The sequence below is a fragment of the Danio rerio genome, chromosome 15, assembly GCF_049306965.1.
Source record: "Danio rerio strain Tuebingen ecotype United States chromosome 15, GRCz12tu, whole genome shotgun sequence".
Lineage (NCBI taxonomy): Eukaryota > Metazoa > Chordata > Actinopteri > Cypriniformes > Danionidae > Danio > Danio rerio.
In genome coordinates this window covers 31,103,515-31,129,038 of record NC_133190.1, presented here as the reverse complement: position 1 = coordinate 31,129,038, position 25,524 = coordinate 31,103,515, and the positions used below count along the sequence as shown (strand labels likewise).

The 25,524-nt window shown below is 35.9% G+C and overlaps 2 protein-coding genes across 9 annotated transcripts in view; both read left to right on the top strand.

Annotated features, from left to right (window-relative positions):
* blmh (bleomycin hydrolase) overlaps positions 1-4,014 on the top strand; it is a 60,084-nt gene extending 56,070 nt beyond the window's left edge. For 3 of the 5 annotated variants that reach the window (XR_012390392.1, XR_012390389.1, XR_012390390.1), the window contains one exon: positions 1,277-1,377. The gene's annotated coding sequence lies outside the window, so the exon portion shown is untranslated. Of the gene's footprint in view, positions 1-1,276; positions 1,546-3,558 lie in introns of those variants that run through there. The other 2 variants (XR_012390388.1, XR_012390387.1) reach the window with 2 other exon arrangements.
* slc6a4a (solute carrier family 6 member 4a) lies at positions 1,514-16,071 on the top strand. 4 transcript variants are annotated; one of them, XR_012390570.1, is made up of 15 exons: positions 1,514-1,545; positions 3,524-4,014; positions 4,659-4,793; positions 5,129-5,361; positions 6,356-6,494; positions 6,612-6,746; positions 6,920-7,023; positions 9,290-9,417; positions 9,500-9,612; positions 9,995-10,126; positions 10,276-10,375; positions 10,904-11,004; positions 11,513-11,680; positions 12,805-13,011; positions 13,644-16,071. XR_012390570.1 is itself a non-coding variant. In NM_001039972.1 (13 exon segments), coding segments are annotated over 13 exon segments (1,941 nt in total). In that variant the 5' UTR covers positions 3,546-3,635; the 3' UTR covers positions 12,889-13,023.
* Positions 16,072-25,524: the final 9,453 nt, after the last annotated feature.

The following is a 25,524-nucleotide window of genomic DNA, read 5'->3' as shown; positions in this document are numbered from 1 at the left end:
TGTGCAAAAAAAAAAATCTGTGGATTTATGCAGAATAATTTTGGGAGTAGCATTACTAAAAACTTAATTTATTAAAAAAATAACAAAAATTTTTAACTTTTATTTAATGTTTACAATACTAATACAAATAAAACCAAAACCAATTAGAGATAATGCTTCACAGATAATGAATTAACTTTTTGCCAATGCTTAATAAACGATTCATAGAGTGTAGTTATTATAAAGTGCTACCCTATATTAAAAAATACACACAAATATATTTGACATCGAAATAATGTCATAAATCATTTTTTTCAATTATTTGTTATATTCATATAAATTAATATAAGCTAAATGCTTTTTTGATTACATATTCAAATTTTTGACGTGTATGTATGTATATGTATATATATATATATATATATATATATATATATATATATATATATTTACAGTTGAAGTCAGAATTATTAGTCCGCCTGATTTATTAGCCCCCTATTTATTTTAAAAATTAATTTCTAATAACTGATTTATTTTATCTGATGACAGTAAATAATATTTGACTAGATATTTTTCAAGATACCTCTATATAGCTTAGTGCCATTTAAAGGCTTAACTAGGTTAATTAGGTTAACCAGGCATATTAGGGTAATTAGGCAAGTTATTGTATATTTACGAATTGTTCTGTAGACTATTAAAAAAAAATTATAGCTTAAAGGGGCTAATAATATTGACCTTAAAATGGTTTCTAAAAAATTAAAAACTGATTTTATTCTAGCCAAAATAAAACAAATAAAACTTTCTCCAGAAAAAAAATATTATCAGACATACTGTGAAAATTTCTTTGCTCTGTTAAACATCATTTGGAAAATATTAAAAAAGAAAAAAAATATATAGACAGAGGGAGAAAGAGAAATAGTGTGTAAACAGGCAACAAGTGCTCAGAAAAAGGAACTAATTAAACATTACATAAAAATATTTTAAACCTTTCTTCTTGCTTTCCATCGTTTTATGTTGTAACTATTATTCAAAAATATATATATTTTTAAAGAGTCAGTAGGTGTGTCCAAACTTTTAACTGTCATCAGCAATAAAGATATCGTACAGGATCAAACTAACAGCTAGTCACCTAAAACCTGACGTAGATTTAGGTGTCTAAATATCTTAGTAGGATTTTGAGAATGTAGGTCAGGCCTTCTTTCACCACAAATAAATACTATGTGGATGTGCATAATGTGATGAGGGCTGGAGTTCTCCATTCATGCTTTTTTGTTTGTGTGTGTTTTTGCGTGAACAGATGTTTGGTAGCAGGGCTCATAATTATATCACAGAGCCTCGTTCTATGTGTCTACATCTGAAGCGCCTTAGGCTGACGACCACGAAGCAAGTTAAAGACTCTCTGCTAGAAAGAAGAACAAGTAGAGGAGGATAAAGTAAGCAAGAGAGAGAGAGAGAGACAGCGAGAGAGAGAGAGAGCAGGGGTGAAAGGGGCGTGTCTTAAGTGCCGGGACGGTGTTGGTCACCACCCAAACGCAGACCCCCACAGAACTGCTCAACCGCAGCACGGTAGGGTTGCCCTGTGCATGGTGTTTGTGGCTCTGCGTGTGTTAACCAATGGTTTTGGGTGGCAAGTCTTAGCTTGTGTGTGTCTGTACGCGACTGCATGTGTAACTAGAGTGTGCATGTGTGTGCTGTTTATTTTTATTAATACGTTTTTATGCAGATTTCTGAGTCTGATTAGTACTTTGACAAGTTTATTAAAATGTGCAAGTCCAGTTCTGCAGCTCATTTTAATCTAGTTTTAATTGAGTCTAATGTGCTGTAATAGGGGGGAAGTCTTTTATCTTGATATCTATGGCTAATAAAACTAATTCATGTTGATTATATTTCATTTGACATTCATGTTGTGTAACATTCATCAGATGTGTAATAATGAAGATTGTGGATTATTGGTTTTATCTTTTGATCCTAGTAAATGAACAAACTTGATCTTGACCTGGAGGGGGAAATGAGCCGGGATGTTTAAGATGTTCAATTTTGAGGGGGTTGATTTAGTGAGTAACGGAGAGGTTGATTTAGTGTGTGCAAGGAAAAATGGATAGAAAGTAGCTGAGAGATGCGGCAATAAATAATAAAGAAAATGGGCAGTTTGCCAAATCAGATAATCTTTGTGCAGAAACCGATCCTACGTAAAACTTGTAATTCAATGTTATCTTTTCTTCTCGCCATGCTTTAATGAGAAGGGTGTGTGGTGGCAGCTCCCAAATGGTTACATTTTGTTTTCTCATTCAATAACTGATAATACGGCATGATAAATGAACTTGCTTGTCCTTGTTCCTTTAGTTAACTTTAATTGTTCCACATTTAAAAAAATGCCTGATCATAATTTTCCTGCACATGGACTTCTTGACAATACAGCTATTACATACAAATTAATTGTATTGATAATTTGCCATGCTGCATATGCACAAACATTTGAACATTTCACCTTTTGTCTGATTTTAATAGTGCGGAACGCTTTCCACCTTCTCCACAGTCAGCATTAATACTATTTTTATTTTTTTCAAAATGTGTCTTAGAGGAACAAATGATTCACTTTGAATAAATAATAAACATGTTTGGCGGGAAAAATACCCCTGTTAATAATTATGCAATAGTAGGACAAAGACAAGCAGAGGAAAAACAGTGTTTCTCTTTTATTTTCTTTCTTGACATCTAGATCATTAGGCTGTTTTTAATAGTAGTTGCCTTAATATCTTCTCACATGCTGCACTCACCTGCTTCTAGAGAGAGAACGCTATGCAGAAACTGATGCTCTTGCTGCAAGTAAATTACCCTCTAGATTATGATTTTATTTTATTTGACAAATTCTATATAATTTATTGTTGATTATTGGTGTACTGATTGGTCCTGATCAACAAGTGTTAAATTTGTTTGACTTATTCTTTCTTTTCTATAGTCACAAATATATAGTTGTAAGTAAAGTTTAGTTTCACATAAATAAACTTAAATAAATGAACATAAATAGTATTTGGGAGAGTAAATGTTGTGCAAGTGTATATTTTATAGAATTAACATCTTTTTGTAACATTTTTTTTTTATTTGTTGTTACAATAGTGTCAGGAATTGACACATTTGACACTTTTATTTGTAGTTGCAATAGTGTCACATAAAAAAAAGAGAATAAACTGTTGCATCGGCAGCTTCCTAAGGCTTAATGTTGCTGTTTCGTGTACAGTGTTCAGTGATTTACAGCTTCAGCCCCTTGTTGTAAGGGTGTATTTAATTTAAATCTGCTGATATATTGCAGAACATGTTTTTTCTGCCAAAGATAATGCGTAATTTTTTAAGAACACTTATAAGAATGACGGGTAAACTCTAGTTAAATTCCCTCAGGCTACATTTGACCCCCCCCACCCCCCCCCCACCTTTTTTTTTGTGTGTGTGTTTTGTAGCTGAGCCTGAGCAGTATTTCCTTGTTTTGAGTTTGTTAAAACGTACAGGTTAAGGACTGGTCACACTCTCCTTGCTCTCTCCATCCCAGCCCACTCTGTTCCACCCCTTAACCCCCTTCTCCAGGCTCTCTATCCCCTCATGGGCACGATATCAGTCAGTGCAAGAGGACCACCATCTCAACCCTAACAGCAGTCCTCACCATGGATATGAAAGAGTCGATGATGATGAATCAAGAGTACGGGGGAGAGCAGCAGAAAGTGCCGGAGTCTCAAGAGAACGGCAGGCTGGTTGTGGATAGCGTTCCGGAGAAGGATCAGAAATCTGGCTCTGGGCCTGGGCAAGTCTCCAATGGTTATCGCAGTACATCTCCTCAAAGCCCCAAAGAAGGTGCGGGCACTGGGACGGACAGGGTCAATACCCCTGGAACATTTAGGACTCTGGTGGTCCAACAGACGAGCCTTGATCCACCTAGGGAGACCTGGAGCAAAAAGATGGACTTCTTGTTGTCGGTCATCGGGTATGCAGTGGACCTGGGCAATGTGTGGCGCTTTCCCTACATCTGCTACCAAAATGGAGGGGGTAAGGTCAAATGTGAAGAGGTCAGAACACTAGGCAAAAGTGCCACTTAAGCTATAGGCCGCACTTAGACAGATAAGTGTGATGGCTTTAGAGGAGCTAAACAGATACTGTGTTGCATGCCATTTAAAGAAAGACTTCCGTCTTTGAGACAAGATCAACTAGGTACTGTTTGCTTAAAAATAACAAACAGACAATGGTGAACTCTGCTGTTGTCTCCACTCTTTGTGTGATCCAGCTTGCCTCGTCAGTACAAACAGGCTTTAGTCTCCTTTCATTGGATTTGAAATAATAAAATCTTTGTAATTTCCTGTTTCACCATGCAAGGGGAGTGCATGAAAGATAGAGCTACCCGCTCAGCGCAACCAACAACCATTAATTGTGGCTCTCGAGGGTTGGACTTTCTCATATTGTTTAATAATCTGGCTCACTGCCGCTCAATCAACAGCTATCTAGTGTTCAAGTCAAAAGCACGCAAAGCTTTAATCAAGCACTGGGGGCTTGTCTGAACAAGAACATCTTGTGTATGTTAGCATCCTTTATGCCCTTTTTGTAGGTATAATAGTGCTTTCAGGATGTGTTAAAACCAATGCAATGGAATCGTGAAGTTTTAAGTTTTACTTCCTGTCTAAATCTTTGTACTTCAGGTGCCTTTCTCTTGCCGTATCTTCTGATGGCTGTGTTTGGGGGTGTGCCACTGTTCTACATGGAACTGGCTTTGGGCCAGTTTCACCGCAGTGGGTGCATCTCCATCTGGAAACACGTCTGCCCCATCTTCAAGGGTAAGACTGGTCTGCTTCACAAGACTTTAAGACTTTTAAGACAGAGGACCCAGGTTAGGGGTCAGATAGATAATGACAGACTGACATGTGCTGGGCTGATAGTACAGTCTCCCTTGACCTTCTCCTAAACTTCTTACCAATTCCGCTCTCTCTTTGTTGATAGCAGGGACTCTGTTATGGAAATTGTCACATTTACCTGGTAAAATGCCACATGCTTAAGAAACCTGATTTTATGTAAATGGAACTTTGTCCTAAATGTCACTTACTACAGAATAGACGGTGCTTTAAACGAAAGTTTTGTATTTGCATGACAAGTGTTTTATGTTCTTTTACAGGTATAGGCTTTGCCATCTGCATTATTGCACTCTACATTGCCTTCTACTATAATACCATAATGGCCTGGGCCCTCTACTATCTCCTGTCCTCTTTTCGAGCCACGTTGCCCTGGACCACCTGCAACAACCGATGGAACACTCCCAACTGCACCCACTACCTGTCCACTGACTTAAATGTCTCCTGGACCAACAACTCAATCTCTCCCGCTGAAGAGTTTTATGTGTAAGTGCATGTAAGTGCGTAAAAGTGCCAAGTCCAGGTTGAAGGGGATACTAAATGAGAACTTTGCCTCCACCAGGCTTCTTGAACCTTTGAGAGACTCTTGGGTTTGAAAGAGAATGTGTTTACTCTCTCGAAAAGACATGGGGGATTAAGTCTGTGTATACACTGCTTTAGGAGAGATTTAAAGGCTTTGTTTTTTGTTGGTTTTTTGATTGCTTTCATTTATGTGTAGTTGAGATTTCCTGTTTCGCATACAGTACTCCCTGTACTTATATAACTGTCTACTACTCATCAATCCTTTCCTATGCAGTTAGATTGACGTTCTGGCTTTTATTTTATTGTTCTTTGACAGCACTATCTCTTGATAGTACTTCTGCAACAGGGGTGCCCACTCTTGTTAATGCACTTATATAGTTCCTACAATGCTGGTCAAACACACTTTTCTGTAATTATCAAGTATGATATTAAAAAGCATATAAAAGGGCAAGCATCCAACAATTAACCAAAAAAGCATAAAGAATAATGCAAATGCTGAATCTATGGCTATGTGCAGGGAAGGAGACCAGAGGTCATTATGTGATTAGCTAAGATGTGCTTCATGTGACCAAGTTAACATAATGCATTTTCCAATGGTAAGTGATAGTCTTTCTCATCTGCCTGTATTGAGATATAACGTCTGATCTTAGGGTAGCTTGGGTTACTTGTGTTTGATCAGGGTTGATGCTGAACTTTACAAAAAGACTGATCTCCAGAAACAGCACCCATGTTCTAAAGCAGGGGTGTCCAGTCCTGCTCCTTGAAAGCCAAGCTCCTGCAGACCTTAGCTCCAACCACCTCCAACACAAGTCTGACGGTCTAGGTTAGTTAATTCATGTGTGTTTAATTATGGCTATATAACTGAACTATGCAGGACAATGGCCCTCCAGGAACAGGTTTGGACATCCCTGTACTGCTATTTTAGTGTACCTTGATAAACTGCAAACCAACTTCTTTCTTGTCCTTAGCCGGCAGGTGTTGCAGGTTCATCTATCTCCTGGTCTTCATCAACTGGGCTGGGTGAGCTGGCAGCTAGCCCTTTGTCTTTTGTTCATCTTTACTGTTGTCTACTTCAGCATCTGGAAGGGGGTCAAGACCTCTGGCAAGGTATGATGTTCTGGAAACCTCAAGGGGAAGAAATTATAAACCTTGAGTTAACCTGTTGTTTACCAATTGGACAAATAGACCTTCTGTTAAAACATTCTTTATGACTCTCTCTGATAGGTAGTTTGGGTAACGGCTACCTTCCCGTACCTGGTGTTGCTGATCCTGTTGATAAGAGGGGCCACCCTGCCAGGAGCATGGAGAGGAGTTGTCTTCTACCTGAAACCTGATTGGAAAAAACTTCTAACCACTACAGTGAGTGGAAACTAAATCAACCATTTAGAATTGTAAGATATTTCACAATCTGTTTGGGTTGCTGTGACTGTCTTCCTCCTGTAAAACACGTATTTCTTGCCTTCTGTCAGGTATGATATGGATGAATGAAAATCTTTACAGACAAATCACTCTATCTGTGTTTTTTTTTTCAGGTTTGGCTTGATGCAGCTGCACAGATCTTCTTTTCTCTGGGTCCAGGCTTTGGTGTTCTCCTGGCCTTTGCCAGCTACAATCCCTTTCATAACAACTGCTACAAGTACACCTGGCTCACATTCATACCTCTGTCATTTTCTTTTATCCGATCTGAAGTTATGTTATCACAAACTTTAGCTTAAAATATGATCTTTATTCACTCTGCTCTGTTGTTGTTTTTCCTCCTTGAATCTTTTTGCCTGTTTCTATTAAGTTTTGACAACTTGAACCCACATATATTAATACGTCTTAACATTTAAATATTGTTAACACTAATATATTAATAGTTGTATTTGCTATCATTAAAATGTTATTTATTTTAACTTTCCCTGAAAGTGCCACTGAAGTGTGTTGAAGCATGCAGCTTTATTCGGTGTCTTGACTTTCCAGTGGAATAGGTAGTTAGGGTGTGACATGTTAAATGGGTTCTCTTCTTTTAAAGGGCTATGAAACCTCCCTGTCTCAGCAGGGTGTTTTTACACCTCTAGTTTAAAAAAAGTCAGGAAATGGGTGATAGCAACTCTGTTTAGGTGGGAGTGTCAAGTGGCGAAAGAGGAAAGGGATTGCATTAAAATGGGAGTTTCTGTTCGAGCACACGCTAATTTTTACAGAGCACTTTCATTCAGGAACTTTTCATGCATGCCCCCACATAAAAAACAAGATACTGGATGCGAGGAACTACTGGTAGAGTGTAGTTTTAATGTAATGTTTGATACCGCACTACGAATAGGAACAAAAAAAAACATTTCTCAATAACTTAGATGCATTCGGTAAGTAGTGTCAGAAAGCCGTGTGTGTATAGACTATCTTGTCACAAAATGCGGCAAAAATTCTACACGCTGGTAATAATTTGATTAAGGTCTTTACGTGTTTACACTCATAGAACAGCATTTACGGCGGATCTTTCAGTCCACAATATTGTAACTATATTAATGTACTGCAAACTTAGTAACTTTGTTAGTAAGGTATGTCTTAAAAAACTGAAAGAGTACTGCTGATGACACAAACTAACTGTGGCATCTGAATAAAGATAAACAAAGAACACTGATCACACACTTACCAAATCTGTAGAGACAGGGCAATAAACACAAACTGGAAACGCATCTTTTTTTAAAAGAAGATGAGTGGCAAATCCGGATTTCTCCATTTTCAGATGTAAAAAGCTCTCGGGTAAAAAAGGTTCCTAACAAACGTATTTTTGTTGCATGTTAGCAGAACACTGTAATCCACACGTGAGTCCAGCTGTGCTTTCATAGCAGAGAATTGAAAATAAAACCTTTGTTGCAGCATATTTATAAACACAACACTGATGACAACACTGACGATCTCTGCCATCTGAACACTGTAACAGGAAAAAACAAGTCTTCGAAGCTATCTTGCTTATTAATGAAGTTCCATTCCATTCACAATAGAACACGCTGATTGGTCCGAAACCAAGTCTTTCTCATGAATTAATACTGAAAGATCAAAGACGTCACGTTGTACTCGCCTGTACAGACATCCAGTCTACATGCTGGAATTTACACAAGAATCTCATCTCTGTGACGCAGCTTCAAAATTTCTTTTCAAACTGGAAGAACGAATTTGCTTGAAATAACGCAAAAAACAACCAACTTTCTTTTTTTTTGTGAAATATATATGTGTCCTAATAATTTTAGCAGAGTGGGACACATATACGAGCATCTCAAAAAAATGTGTTTGGGTGTTTTGTGACCCTTTAAAAAAATAGCTGAATCTTTACATTTCATCTGTCATCCTGCATAGACGGCATGTCTGCATTTTATTTAAACATTTATATAATGTGACTTCTTTATATTAAACATCAAACTCTTAATACTAGAATACATTCTTTTAATAATATTGAATATATTTAGTTTGTTAAATGTGCCGCAAGATACATTTTGTGGTCTGGCCTGACAGATGGTCATCTCTGTGCTGTTGTGTCTGCTCTGGACCAGAATTGTGCAGAATAAGAGAATACTTGTATTTTCCAAATGCAAATCTTGTTATTATATACTAGCATAAGGATAACCTAAAGAATTTTACTACAAGTATATTACACTGCTCTTTACAGCACGGTTCAGACTACAGCCAAAAGATGAGTGCAGTTACCACTCTAAGCTGCTTTAGAATGAACAGTTGGGAAATAAATTATGCAGACTTACTTTGGAACCAGAATATCACCAACCGCTCGAAACATCATGACAATGCCCTAGCAACCACGCTATAAAAATTCCCTGGCCAATTGAATAAAAAAATACCAATATTGAAAACTTTTCTGTCATGTTAAAAATCCTTAATTAATGTATCTGTGTCTCTTTGATTTGCAGGGATGCTTTGATCACAAGCTCGGTTAACTGTTTGACCAGTTTCCTGTCAGGCTTTGTGATTTTCACCGTACTGGGATACATGGCAGAGATGCGCCAACAAGGAGTGGAGACTGTAGCCAAGGATGCTGGTGAGCCATATTTTTTTTAATCCTTTCTTTATGGGTCTTTTCCTATCAAATTATTTCTAATTATTATTTTTTTAATTCTAAGGTCCCAGTCTGCTCTTCATCATCTATGCTGAGGCTATTGCCAATATGCCAGCTGCAACATTCTTCGCCATCATATTCTTTCTCATGATAATTATGCTGGGGCTGGACAGCACGGTCAGTCTTTCCTTCTGTCTTTCTTGAAATACTACCCAATGACCTTAATGAATGAGTTTTTCCTTTTGTTTACTCAGCTCACTGTCTCTGGATGTAGCACAATGTATTCTCAACAGTGTTTCATTACATTATGTCTTCAGCTTGCATACTTAACCCATTCCCGTCCCTCTGTTGACCTCACACACAATGAAGTTACACTACAGTCTGCAAAAGACATAACTCCATATGTAGTCTATTTCTGCTTCATTATCATGTTTGTCCCTGTCAGAAGCCACTGAGTTAGTGCTTGCTCTACCTTAAGGAGCATTATTTGGATTAAACATTGCACTGGTTCAGTGGGTCTTTGACCTACTTTTCTGTCATCCCCTGCCTCTTGCTGCAGTTTGCAGGTCTGGAAGGGGTAATTACAGCCATGTTGGACGAGTTCCCCCACCTGTTGGCCAGGAGGAGAGAATGGTTTGTGCTTGGCCTGGTGTGTGTCTGTTATTTGGGTGCCCTCTCCACTCTAACCTACGTGAGTGTTGTTTTGCTTTGGAAGATTTTCCTAAAGGCTTTAAACATTATCCAGAGACATCATTTGGAAATTTACCAAAATAATATGCCGTTTTACAAACTCTGCACATTATTATCATTCTTTTTAATACTGAGGTAATGTGTTTGTAGGGAGGTGCGTTTGTTGTTAAACTATTTGAGGAGTACGCCACAGGCCCCGCTGTTATCACCGTTGTCTTCCTTGAGGTTATTGCTGTTTCCTGGTTCTATGGTATGTATTGGAATCCAGTTAAGTCATCTTAAATATCACTTTAACTTCATTTTATTGTGCCACTGGTCTTCATGCTGGTTTGATAAAGCAAACAAACTTATCTGTAGTTTCTTAATAAACTGTCTAGACGAGATCCTCCCTTAGAGACCTTTGGGATTGTATGATAAGTCATATTCCCTCAGCTGCCTCAAAAATCTTCAAGACTTCAAAATAATTATGAGCATCGCTGTTGAACTTCCTAGCATGTGTCATTTATATTTCTTTTGGCCTCTCCACTCTTTAGCTTAATTCCCATGAGGGTCTATGAAAATCTGATTTTCAGCCATCGCTGCAGGGAGAGTCAAAATGTGCAAGCATAAAACTGTTTAGCCACTTCTGTTGCTTTATACTCTACTATTGTCCATCTGTTCTTTCTTATTCACCCAGCGTCTATAAGTCCCAAGGTTTTATCCTGTGCTTCAATAGTTTGCTAATCTGATATGCCGCTTCAGGCATTGTGCTCTAAGTGTGTTTGTGAAATGTATGCAGGGACAACACGTTTCTGCAATGATGTACAGCTGATGCTTGGCTTCGCCCCTGGTCTGTTCTGGAGGGTCTGCTGGATAGCCATCTGTCCTTGCTTCCTATTGGTCAGTCTATTACATACATAATTTATGCCTTAAGTAATTTACCAAGCATTTTGCTTTCAGTGTATATGTTTTATTTATTTATGTATTCCCTTGCATTCACACCCATGATTTTGGTATACACTTTGTTGTTTGAGCTAAAAAGTAAAAATCTGAAAGTTTTGGGTTTCTTAAAAAAAAAGTAATTTTTTACTACTCTCACGACATTCCAAACCAAAACCTTATAACTTTCTTTTACAGAACATCATATTTTTAATACTTTTTTTTAGCATTTCTATTTAAGTTACCACTTTTTTATGATTACTTGTTCCAAAGTTAGTCATAGATGTTTACAAGTTGCGCATATGATGCCAACATTTCAATTTAGAGGAGAACTATCCCTTTAATCTCTTAAATAAACTTTAGATGTGCTTCAGGCATCTGTCCTAGGCAGATCTCAGCATGTTCACTATGCAAATACAGTTTTGTGAAAGGACATTTTTGTTTTTCCCTCATTGTCTCATGGCTGTAGTTCATTATTGTGAGTTTCCTGGCATTCCCTCCTGAAGTGAAGCTGTTTGATTACCTGTACCCTTTCTGGACCACGGTCCTTGGTTACTGTATTGGAGTCTCTTCCTTCATCTGTGTGCCTTCCTACATGGTCTACCATCTGGTCACCACTAAAGGGACCTTCCAACAGGTGAGCCTTGACAGACAAAAACATCAAAACACATACATTACTGTATCTTGTCAAGTCGAGATAAGCAAGACAGACATAATAATAACACTTAAATACATTACGACAGCACAAACACAATTATGCTGCAAGGCAGCAGCTTGATCATGTTGTGAACTTAGTTTGAGACATGAAGATGGACATCAAAGGGCGTCAAAGCACGTGCATTCAGTAACACTGAGAGTGTTTTGTTGGCAGATGCCGAAAAACTAGACAAGATTGATATTTTTTGATTCTGTGATGCAACTGATAGCATGGAAGCTTGTTTCTGATTCTGATACAACTTAAAAATCGCATTTGCAGCTTTTTATCTCACGATTCAGACTTCAAATTTCACAAGCCTGATTTTTTAATCAACTAAATCTGAATAGCGATATGTAAACCTGTGAGGAAAAGAATTGAATTGAAAGATGTAAACTTAGATTTCTGAGGAAAAAGTTAGGATTGTAAGATATGAACTCACATTTCTGAGGAAAGTCTGAATTGTAAAATACAGTAAGTTAGAATATTAAAAAATAAAGACATCCGAGTAAAATGTCAGAACTGCCATATATGAACTTGAAAAAAAAAAGTCAGAATTGCGAGAATTCAGAGGAAAACATTTAAATTTTAAGAGATAAACTGAGTTCAATGTCAGATTTTTAAGATAAACTAAAAACAATAGATGTAAATCCTACAATTCTAAGGTTAAAGTCACAAATACATGAATTCTGATGTATAAACTCCTAACTCTGAGAGAAAATGTAAGATAACTGTAAGATAAGAAGCCATTTTTTTATCCCTTGGCAGAAACAAGCTTCCATCCTGCAGTATCAATAACCTTTAGCATGTCAGGTTTCAGCTGAGTAATTATGTGTCTCACAGAGTTGAGTCTTAGCTCACAGCTGTTTATTATTTCGCTGTGAAAGAGTTTCAACACAACACTTTATTATGAAATCCTTTGATTCATTTATCATAATCTCCAAGACACTTCTTTGAAGCTGAGCACTGTAAATCCCTTCTGTAGCTTAAATATTTTCATAGTTCATAATGTAAATCCTTTGTGTCATGCTGTACCACTCCAAAAATTTTACTGCTTACCCCCATAGCGTCTGCTAAAGGGTATTACCCCCGAGGCTCCAGGCTCCAGTGGCCCTCAGAGAGACACAATTGTCATTACCAACGCCGTGTGATGCATTTGGTCCTCTGCTGGACATGTAGCACAAACACAGGGGACCCGTGGCCCCTTTAAGAGCCCCGGCCGACCTCCCTTCACACCTCACCCAAAAGGAGTCTGCTACCTGTATTGTGTGACGGTGAGGCCAGGTCTCCAAATACAGCCGTTGCTTCATTTGTATTTTTTGCCATCCACTATTTTTAAATAGATGTACACTACCGTTCAAGTTAGGGATCAGTAAGATCAAATCAGTACATTAGAATGATTTCTGAACACTGCTGTAAATTCAGCCTTTCCATCACAGGAATAAGTTACATTTTAAATTACATAAAAAAAAATTTATTGCAATAATGTTTGACAATATTCCTGTGCTGTTGGTTAAATAAATGTTGAGGCATTTTAAAAATCATACCGACCCTAGTCTTTTGAACGTTAGTGTATAGCTGTTCATTGAAGTTCAGTTTACTTTATGAAGATATACAGTTTTTAAGGGGTTGTTTTTCTACAATCATTTGTTTAAATACTATCTAAATATATAAAGATTGTTATGGTTTTGTGACCACTTACAAGTATATTTTGAAACGACATGCATTTGCATAAGGCCAAAAATTACTATGTGTTTATTTAGTTTCTTTATTGTTGTGACAGCAATTCAAAGAAGCTGTTTGTGGATGAGGGACTGAATCCATCAATACTTGTGAACATACTGTCTTTTTTCCTTTATTTTATTTTTTAAGATGTGGTAAATATAATTTTTTTTTTACATTTCAGATGTGGGAAGGGTAAATGTTGGACTGTTACAGAGAGAAATATTTTTTATGACAGAAGCAAGGACCAAATCATTTTATTCAGTTTGTTTTATTGCACAGGTGTGTTTGTGTGTGTGTGAGTGAATGTGTGTGCATCTTTGATCACCATGCCAATAGATATATATGTAACAGATTTGAAGTGTTTAGCCTACTTTTGGAGGATATGATCTGACTGTTGGGCATATGTGTATTTATTTGTAGGACATTTGTGGCATTTAATTCACATAATGCTTTTTTGCAACTGGAACTCTTTGTCTGCCTACCCAGTTACCACTGACATGTAGCATTTACAGGGATGGGACCAAATGTAAAAGTATAAGAGTTGTTCTTTGAATCAACCACTTGCAAACTTCTCATTAGCCCCTTTTACAGACAAATCTAAAAAGTAAATTACTTTTCAGTAAACACAATTGTGCTTTTCATATAGGCAAGTGTTCTTTTTTTAATGTTAATATAACATTCAGAAGTACAATACAGAAACTTTGTGATGTCAGTCTTTGCAAAATTACCTTCATACACTGCGCTGTTTTCTTCATCCATTTGGATAAGAAATATGGAATGTGATCAAGACCAAAAATCGTCAACTGAAATTGTCAGTGCTGTTAAACTGCATATTTACAGTTGAAATCAGAATTATTTGCTTCCCCTATGATTTTTTTTCTTTTTTAAATATTTACCCAATTATGTTTAACAGAGCAAGAAGATTTTCACAGTATGTCTGATAATATTTTTCCTACTGGAAAAGTCTTGTTTTATTTTGGCTAGAATAAAAGCAGTTTTTAATATTTAAAAAAACATTTTTAGGTCAAAATTATTATCCCCTTTAAGCTATATTTGTTTTCGATAGTGTACAGAACAAACCATCATTATACAATAACTTGCCTAATTGCTCTAACTTCCCTAGATAAGCTAATTAACCTAGTTGAGCCTTTAAATGTCACTTTCAAATGTATAGAAGTGTCTTGAAAAATATCTAGTCAAATATTATTTAATGTCATTATGGCAAAGATAAAATAAATCAGTTATTAGAAACGAGTTATTAAAACTATTATGTTTAGAAATGTGCTGAAAAAATCTTGTCTGTTAAACAGAAATTGGGGAAAAAGAAACAGCGGGGCTAATAATTCAGGGGGTGTAATAATTCTGACCTCAACTGTATTTGGATGAAACATGTGGAAGGTGATTAGGGCCAATGTCTTTAAATTATATGCATTAAATAAGCATAAAACTAAGCATATAAACATAAACGCGCAGTTTGGCATAATCAAATACTGTTGTGTTTTATATTGTATGGGCATATGTTGACACAATGGCATGTTTAGATACATGTGCACCAACATCAGATGTTGTAACTGTATACTAAGTAAATATAAGACATCAAATCACCTTAAAAATTGGCACCTCAACATAGTCAAACTGTATGTCTACTCATACATAATAAACAATCACATACAAAACAGCCGCTTTATCACTGTGAAGCTCATCGATGCCAAAAGTTTTTAAACAAAACTTGACATTTTATTATCAACATTCACATTTTGACTATTTTAATTAGTCAAACGCAACAATAACCAATGAAGTTTCTGTATTTGAGGGCATATTTGCATATATGACATGATGGTATGATGTGATGTTATGTAGACAAACACACATGTACATTATGTAGACGTATGAAGAGTATAAAAAAAGGCCACACGTCTTTCACCTAAACATAAACTGATTAATTAATGGTTTAAGTTATATTTTAATGACCTGTAAAGACTCTATGTGTGAAAGGGGCTAACATCAAGAGGGGCTTGAGCATTTGTTTTTACATATTTATTTTTACACTAAGTAGCAGAAACCAAATATGTGCTTGTTTTAAACGCTTCAGCCTCGATTCTCAAGCCTTTTTTTTCTCATAAAAAATGGTGTGACTGGACATCTAAGTATGTGCATGTGTATTTTGTGAGTCTTGCTGTTTGTGCGGTCTGTGCTCGTTGAATTTGTAGAATGGGAAATGTGAGGACGTTGATTTTCCCTGTCAAACTGACTGTTTGAGCTGTACTTTGAGGTAGAGATAAATAAGCCATGGTCAGTTCTGTCAGAGTGAGTGAGTGTGTGTGTGCATGAATTTGACTTGAGTCTATATTGTGCGTCTGTATGTGTGTGTGTGTGTGTGTGTGAGTGTGTAAGGTTGTATGTGTGTGCTTAAGTCCAGTGCTGATTTTTCCTCTTCTTTCTCAACAGTTTACTCTTCTGTCTATCAAAGTATTGAAAATCTATTGTACTTTATAAAGTCTAACTATGATCTATGTACGTCTCCAAGACTGTTAACAGAAAATATGTATAGGACAAAGACATATATGAATTATTAGAGATATAAAATAAAGGTATATGTATTAATAATGGATGTGTGTCTTTACTGATTATGGATTTCTATAATTTTTTTTACATTTCTATTTGTAGTTTTTTAGCATTAAATTATATATTTGACTTCAATAAATCTTAAACATGAAGTTTCCCTCACAAACTAAATTTTTTTTAGCTTAAAGCCCTTTAACAGGCATCATAACCACCTGGTTGACCTTTTACCAATAGGTTATCGTTATTATTTGAATTGCTTGTTACTTTTTTCATCAGAGTTGTGTCAGTATATTATTCAATACAAAAAAATGTGGGCCAAAAAAAATTATTTTCAAGGAGTGCACGTTGAAGGGTTAACCTGCGGTCACACTAGAGCCTGATCTATTTGAGTTTGAATTCTGTCGTACGCCACTGCAAAAAAAACGGCAGGATAAAACAAGATGATTAGACATTGAGAAAGCAAGATATTGCTCCATATTTAAAATTTCTGTACAGAAAGGCTACGTTTTGATCTTCAGTTGGTCTCATGCAATTATGTGATGCGATTTAACAAGTCAGAGTTTACCAAGCTTGAACTTTAGAAGCTTGCATTTCCGGTCTGCCACGTTCACATGCGTATAAATGAAAGTCTATGGGGTGAAAAGTGCAGTGTGACCACAGCTTTATTCCCTTTCATATATATATATATATATATATATATATATATATATATATATATATATATATATATATATATATATATTAAACAGAATTTAGCTTTAAAATAAGTTACATTTAATTTAAATTTTATTATTATATATTAATATTTGATTATATTTTGTTATCAGACCAATGCAGCAAAAATAGACTTCTTTCAAAAACACTTACAGTATGCAGCCTCCAAACTCTTAAACTGTAAAGTGCAATTTTTAGAGAACATGGTATAAAAATAATGAGTAAATTTGATTACAGTTGAATAATCTCTATAGGCTAATTCATTTGTATTCGGTTCAGAAAGCCCATTTATCCCACACTCCTTCCTGAGAGTCTGTTATCAGGTGGGTTTGGGCACTGATAAATGAGGTCTTGCTCACTGATGATGTGCGCGCACACACACACACACACAGAGACACACTTACAGTATGTCACAGAGGAGCTTCTCCTCATGGTATTAACATGTGCTATCAGTTTTTCCTCCTCATCCATTCCCTGAAGAGAACTCCACATTGTGAACTACAAGACCTCTGGTTTTACAGACACATTATCAAACCTCTGAAATTAATCCAGCTACATTAGTGTCTTAAATGATCAAATTCAATCTCATCTAAGAAATTACGCCCTTTTGGTGTTTTTTTAATGAACTAAAGGTGCTGAACAACTATAATCACATATTTTTATGTTGTCTTTTGTAATTATAATACTTATAATAACAACAATAATATTTTTTACTGTTAATACATAGTTTAATTTTTACCTATATATTTCAAGAGCATTTTACATGTACACTTATGTATACTACTGTTTAACTGCATTAATACATATATATAAAAATTGTGTTAGATGTTAATTATACTTATAACCAAGTTAGTCTGGATTTTTAAGTATATAATAATAAAATATATTATAATAATAATGTTATATTATATTAGGAATAAGCATTATATTACGAATAATAATAAAAATAATGTTACATTAGTTGTTTAATATTTATGTAAATATTTTAGCAACATTTGACATGTACAAACAAATACCACACAAAAAAACAACAATTTAAAAAGTCACATTTTAAATAATCCAGCTATTTCTGAACACATATGCTTTATGCTGAAGTCAATTCTAGTGTTATTTATTAGTTTTAATTCAACCAAACCTACCATTAACTAAGCAAGTTAGTTTGAATTCAATAATTGTAATAATAATAATGTGATTTTTTTTAATATTTAGATAAATTTACCTTGTTTACATAAAATATTATTTCTAAATTATGCATTAAACTTAGGTTACATTAATGTTACATATATACAAATAATGTTGCAAAGATTTTCATTAAACAAAAATTGCTGTTCTTTTGGTACTCTGTGATGTTGAAGCCATAAACTACATTCTCATCTCTAACCTCAGATATTTTTTAAATCAACAGCATCATCTTTGGGTTTTTAATTTGCAAATAATGATTCTCAATCATTACATATAATTACCACTTAATTAATAGCAAACCCACGCTAACATGGGAAAGATATGCAAACTTCACACAGAAATGCCAACTGGTCCAGCTGGGACTCGACCCAGCAACCTTCTTGCTGTGAGGCTAACCCCTGGACCACCGTGTCGCCCCATGCAAAAACCACTCATTCGAAATTCTGTTTTCAGTTCACAGAGAGTCACATGCATCTCAGAATCTGGAGGTGCAATAAGAGCCATGTGACAGGCTGTAATGTTGTGCTTCTGTCATCAAGCACTAATCTATATATTGTATGTGAAGCCTGGGCCTCTGAACCCCAGAGCCTGAACAAACACTCCTCTGCACTCAATTCAGATACGCACAGTGTTGAGTTACAGCATTCACACCATGTGAAGTGCAATAAAGAGACCCCTCAGGATCCCTTTTTACATTAATCATTAAGTTACCACACCAAATATAATACAACACGTTCAAATACTTCTTAAGCTGAGTAACGAATCCTAAAAAAAGAGAAGAAAAATAGTAATGAGTTGTGTCAGTCACGTAATCTTTCCTCCCTTTTTCTGTTTTTCATTCTGGCAATTTCCTATGAGTCGCTGCTCTACAGGGAATGGGAACCTCCTGTCAATTTTATCAGACTGGGGGATCTATATTAAACAGCCTGTCACATCTCCCTCTCTCTCTCTCCCCTGCAACCATCACACCATCTCTTTATCTGGCCGTCTGCACTCACACTCCTACTCGCCTCATATTTTTGCTCTGCTGTTTTTGTTCTGTGATTTTCTAAGCTTATCAGTTTGACCTTTCACACTGATATTAGCTCAAGAAAGTTCCTTCTCTCAGTGGTATACTGCTTATCTCACTTGCACTACAATATTGGCACAGGTCACTAAAAAGCAGGGAACCGTGGAGTTCATCTGAATTCCCAAATACCCTAAAAGAAGTTTAAAAAAAAATGGCTTAGGGTTATTGACATTCATTGGTCTATTTTGCTGTGTTCATGTGTGAAACTATGTAAGTATTTTTACCTAACAGTAAATTTATTGATACACTCTATATTTACCAATAGACAAAGAACACTTGTAGTAGAAATAGAAATAGTCTGCATCCGAGATATCCTCCTACTCAAGAAGTTATTCAATTAGTATTTACTACACGACCGTTAGAAAAGTATCTTCTATATAGTATGCATGCGAGTAGTATGTATGGAATTCAGATGTACTATATCTGACATTTGACATTATCATGTGACCTACGTTTCACTTGGTTCACTCCCATTCATAAATTCTCTCGTGCGGCATCATGGGACAGTGTAGTGTCCATTGGCTGTGTACTTTAGAATCTTACCGAAAGTAGCAGTTTATGCAGGTACTTGCTTGTTTTTTGAATACTATGAATTTGGACATAGTACTCAGCTTGCACACAATTTTTAAAATACTATATAGTAAAGGAGTTACGCAATTTTAGACCTAGCCATCGCCTACTACTCCAGTAGTTACTACAATTGAAATAGAATTTTCTACACAATCATTAGAAAAGTATATTTTATATAGTACATGAATGCGAGTAGAATGGATGGAATTTAGACATACTGTATCTGACCATTTGTCATTGTCACGTGACCTACAATTTGCTTGCTTCACTCCCTTTCAACGAATTATCTTGCATGACATCATGTGACAGGTTAGTGTCCATTGGCTGTGCACTTCAGAATCTTGCTGGATGTAGTAGGTTAAGCAGGTACTTCTTGCTTGTTTTTCGAATATTATAAATTCAGACATACTACTCAGCTCTCATACAGTTATTAACGTAGTATATAGTAGGGAATTATGCCATTTCGGGCGCAGCCATCGCCTACTAGTTAAGTAGATACTACAATTGAATTTGAATGCACTTCACGACTATAGAAAAGTACATTTTATATAGTATGAATGCAAGTAATGCTGATGGAATTTAGATGTACTTGATCTGCCATTTTTCATTATCACGTGACCTACCCATGTCAGTTGCGCTGCTTCAATCCCATTCATGAATTCTTTCGAATTAAGGATAGCACCTGCTGTTTTTCATTCATTCATTTTCTTGTCGGCTTAGTCCCTTAATTAAACCGGGGTCGCCACAGCGGAATGAACCGCCAACTTATCCAGCAAGTTTTTACACAGCGGATGCCCTTCCAGCCGCAACCCATCTCTGGGAAACATCCACACACACATTCACACTCATACGCTACTGACAATTTAGTCTACCCAATTCACCTGTACCGCATGTCTTTGGACCGTGGGGAAACCCACGCAAAAGCAGGGAGAACATGCAAACCCCACACAGAAACGCCAACTGAGCCGAGGTTCGAACCAGCAACCCAGCGACCTTCTTGCTGTGAGGCGACCGCACTACCTACTGCGCCACTGCCTTGCCGTTGCTGTTTTTCAAATACTGTGAATTTGGACATACTACTCTGCTTGTATAGTGATTTAAAGGTACTAAGGAAGTATGCGATTTCGGATGCAGCTATAGTGCAACACAGCAACAGCAGAACTTTTGAACATCTCGTTTTTGATCATTAATGTATTTTTCATAACTGCATTTACAGTAAATTGGGCAGTTTTTAATGTAATACAGTATTATACGATTAACGTTTTACATTGTGTCCTAATACATGTATTAAGGCTATCTTTTCTGTGTTAAAAGGAGTTTTTGTCCTAACCATCTGCTACAATGATGTGCAACATTTGTTGCAACATTGCGGCTGAACAATAGAGCTTTGCAATATGGGCAAAAGAAACCTATCACGATTTTCTTGAACAATATTGCGATTTCAAGTGTAATCACGATTTTGACACACACAGACATTTTACAGTATGAATCTGAAACAAAGGGAACCAATTAGATCCTTAACAAAGACCTGTAACATGTCTCTAAAACAGACATAAGGCAATAAAATAAAAATCACCAAGTAAAGGTGTAATAAGTTGTCTCTAGAACAGACCTATGGCAAAACAAATAGACTACAGTGTGTGTGCGCACCGTCAACCGTTCCAATGTTCTGTTTGACCACATGACAGAAGTAGTTGCGTATTACGTTCTGCCATGCATAGATCATAGACCTCTTTGTGACGCTGCCTTGAAATAGGCCATTTACATTTTACGTCTTTTGTGCATGGAAGTTCGTAATTTCCAATGGAGGTGCTCAGCTTGTGCCCATATTGGGCGTGACGCACACATGTATTCAAGGTTTACCCAGTTGATAAATAAAAATTTGTATCAGAACTGCAGCAAAGTTTTGTTAGTTTGTCATCCTCTGAGAAAACAGTTGATGGTCAGCAAGCAAGCAACGACAAAGTAGCATGAGCGCAAAGTGCGTTCAATGCTAAAGGAAGCAACGTGGAGGAGTGCTGAGTTATGATCAGTTCAAATAGCATACTGTGAGAAAATCATGCTGTAAGGCGATTTAGGAAAAAAAACGCTTTCGATACGATTTCAATTAAACGTACAGTCCTACTGAACAACAGCAAAAACTAATATGATTATTATCACCTCAGGTGCTGATTATTTACTTTATTTACAGTTGAATGTTACCAGAATTGATTACCATATTACTTGACATTTATAGACATACTGAAACCGGCAGCCTGTCTATGTTGTGTAGTCATAAGTAGGCCCACATGGAATCTGTGCGCGCAGAATTCCGCAGATTTTCGCAGATTTTTAGCCCAACATTGATGCTGTTTATTTAATTGTGTAAATGTGTGTAAATTTATATTTATTCAATTTTAAAATTAACTTGAGTAATATTGTTGACCCATTTATGAAAATGCTCTTATAATTTATTCATATGATTCATATGATTTATTCACAATACAGTTTGCAAAGTAATATTTTCTGTCTTTTAGTAGATATATTATATGACAGACTTGGCTTTGTTTACCAAATAAAGTGGATCTAATTGGATTTGCATTGTAAACATTAAATCAAGTTCAAAAGGTATGAAATTTTAGTTCATAAATTAAGGTTTTAGTTATGATACTACCAAAATTATTCCGCATAAATCTGCAGATTTTTAACAAAATTCTGCGCAGAAATAGCAAAAAAGTCTGCAGATTCCGTCTGGCGCTAGTCCTAAGTAGAGCACTATTCTGTACTTCTGAATGTTGCTACAAATTAAATGTTTCTGTCATGTCATGTCTGGTGTGGACAGCTAAAATGCTTGTCATAATCTGAATTTGAGTTTTATTATCATCATTATTACCTTTAATTAACAGCCTTAGCAAACTGTCCTAAATGCATCATAATAGTCTGAAAGTGGGAGCGTCCTGTCACATATAATGAAGTGTGTATAAAAAACTCACGCTTAAACTGGTGCTGCACACGCGTTACATCACAGGCTCAAAATCTTGGTTTAATAGTTGCATTCTAAACAAGCTTAATTCGTGTTTCGGTTTGCGTTGTAGTGAAGTTGGCATTCAATGAAAGCTGAAGTTTCCTTGGAAAACCTAATGGAGAGATCACATCATACCTTATAAACATCACAGGCAGTTATACCATGTTCCAAACAGGCTATAAAGGTGTGACGAATAAACAGCAAACAAGAAACAGAGCAACATGTAGACTTAATTAGCAAAATCAGATATGGTCGGAAGGAAAATTACTGTATGGTAACTGTTTTAAATTTAAAGCTATTCACAAGGTTTTAGTTATTCATTAATGTTGTCTTGTGTCTTCTTTAAAGCATTTTGATCATGTTAACCCATTTTCACATTTGTTTTCTTTACTACCTGTTTGTAATCCTGGTATTTCTCTCCTCCCTCCTATTCCTCTGTTCTCCTGTCTGTCACCCAACCTTCGTCGCACTTTGCTGATCTGAATGATATGTTGCCTTGGGAAGACAGGAAATGAAACCTTTCATTCCTCCCCAGTTGCAATCCCTTTATCAAAAGCAACTGGGTTTCTTCATTGCAGCCCACTGCCTAATGAACTCATTTTGTGCGCATAGAATGCCTCCTTATCTCAACAAATAAACACACACACAGCCCTCCATCCCCTCCTGCTCCCTTCGATTCTCAATACTGTTAGTATAATTGTTTTCATAAGGCTCAGAACTTTTCACCTACCTTTGTTAGTCTGAGGTGTTGGGGGTAAAGACAAAGGGTACAAATAAATAAGTGAAGTGGGAAATGATGATATCTCAGATGACTTCAAATAGCAGTGACTAACCTGAAACATAAACAGATTGCGATATAATCTTGTGTAATTTGGGAAATACAAAGTTGTTTAGTTAACTTGCCATTCAGAGCTAAGCATTTCTCAACTGTTGCGCGCTGTCATAATCGGGGAAGTGGCGCCATCTAGTGGAAGATGTCAGGGTTATTAACCAACTAAAACTGAAACCGTTAACTGTAACAGACTACAGTAATAATCACTAATGTTTTTTGGGGGAATCTTATATTTGTTACTGACTAGCCTAATAATTTGTGTAAATTAAATATGCTAACAAGGCCATAACATCCCTGCTGAAAAAAACAGCATATTCTGGTAAGGTGTGTTTTGATGCTGGTCTTGTTGGTTTCAATGCTGATCTTGCTGGTTTCAGCATTGAGACCAACACTGAGCACTGATACCAGCAAAAACAGCATTAAGACCAGCAAAAACAGCACTAAAACCAACAAGACCAGCAATAAAATCAGCAAGACCAGTATCAAAAGATACCTTATCAAACATGTCACGTGTCAATGTATTTTAGAAAATATTAAGTAAGTTAGTATAACAAGAAGTAAATTCTTTCTGATTTTAGTTTTAAAACAATTGTAGTTGTACTTTAAGCAATATGTCTCGTGACGAATAACTTGAAGAACTCAAATGATACCATTTTTACAACAATAAACGACGACATTTGAAGATTGAATAGTTTATATTAAGTGATGTTGTTGGTCGTTTACATTTCTATCGTGAAATGTTTGTCATAAAATCTAATATTTCGTTACATTCATCTTACCTCGTCTCAATCAATGACCTTTCTTTTTCGCGCTCTTTCTGTCAACCGTGAACTCCGCCTACTTCATTAGCAACTCAATTATTTTACATTGGCGATAGCCCTGTAGCCACGGGGGGACTGACAAAGGTGCAGAATTTGTACCATACATGAGATCATTTGTCTTATTTTGACTGCTATGCCATCATAAAGAGTGAAAATAACCCATTGCAAAAAGCGAACCTCGGAATCCTCTGCTGGCTGTTGCTTCGGTGGGACTTCAGCTCATCAGTTTTGGCCAATGCAATGCTAACAAATATTTTACAATCTGCCATAAGAAAAGTCATCTTTCATCACTGTATTGTTTTAAAAAATAAATACAGGTAAGTTATTCCATCTTGGACCTTATTTTTTAAATAAAAATGAGCAATAAGGTGTGAAGCACCAAACTTGGACCATATTGAAAATGATATTTTGACTAACGATATTGTTGTTATATATGAATTTTCAAATGTACTTTTTTTATTTTACAAGAGAGGCTAAATTGTAAAAGCTCCACATTATTATTATTATTATTATTATTATTATTTTAATTATTTTTTTAATCAAATAGCTAAATTCTGACTGAGGAAAGTTGAATGTGCTGGCCAGTTTGTTATTTGCCTAATAAATGGCAGACTGCAATTTAAAACCTCAACAGATTCATTTGTTTCTATATCATGTAAATAAGTATTGTTTTATTATCAAGAACTTTTTCATTATAAACTTTTAGGAAATATTTTTGGTATATTGAAAAGCGTGGTTTGATGACTATCTGACAAGCTAATCCAGCTAAAAATATTGCTTAAGATGTGACTAAAGTGCAGTATTTAAATCTCATAATTAAATAGAAAATAAGGCATAAAGCTGCAAAATGGTTCACTTTAAAATATAAAAATAAAATAACCACTGCTTTCACCAGGCTGGCTACGGTTTTTTCAATCCAGTGTGTATATCTGTCTCTTTTAAAGACTCAAACATCATAATTAATAATAAGTTTAAAAAAAAGTTCATTTATTTGTTTAAATTAGTCAGAAGTGAGGGAGGCTGAAGTTGATTAAATAACCCAGTTTGGACCTATAAATACCCAACATAAAGGGTGTAAGCCAATAAAATATGAGTCAAAGGCAATAAAATGTCTTATGAGTAACAGGACATCAAACCCATTCGCTCATTCATAATTCGCCCAGTGCTGCCATCTATCGGCCACTTCTGCAGATTGGGTTTACAACAGAAGTAATTATAATATTGAAGCATTGGTAGCAAACTTAATGAAATAAATAGAGTTGTGCATGTTTTCGTCTAGTTTTATTATCTTGCCCTATTTGACCG

Bases quoted from the DNA above. Each gene is read 5' to 3' on its own strand.
- slc6a4a (XM_073923242.1), top strand. From the start codon at position 5,303: ATGTCTCCTGGACCAACAACTCAATCTCTCCCGCTGAAGAGTTTTATG. The intron at 5,362-6,355 runs GTAAGTGCGTAA...TCTTGTCCTTAG, and splicing joins AGTTTTATGTGTAAGTGCAT to CCGGCAGGTGTTGCAGGTTC. The intron at 9,418-9,499 runs GTGAGCCATATT...TTTAATTCTAAG, and splicing joins GACTGTAGCCAAGGATGCTG to GTCCCAGTCTGCTCTTCATC.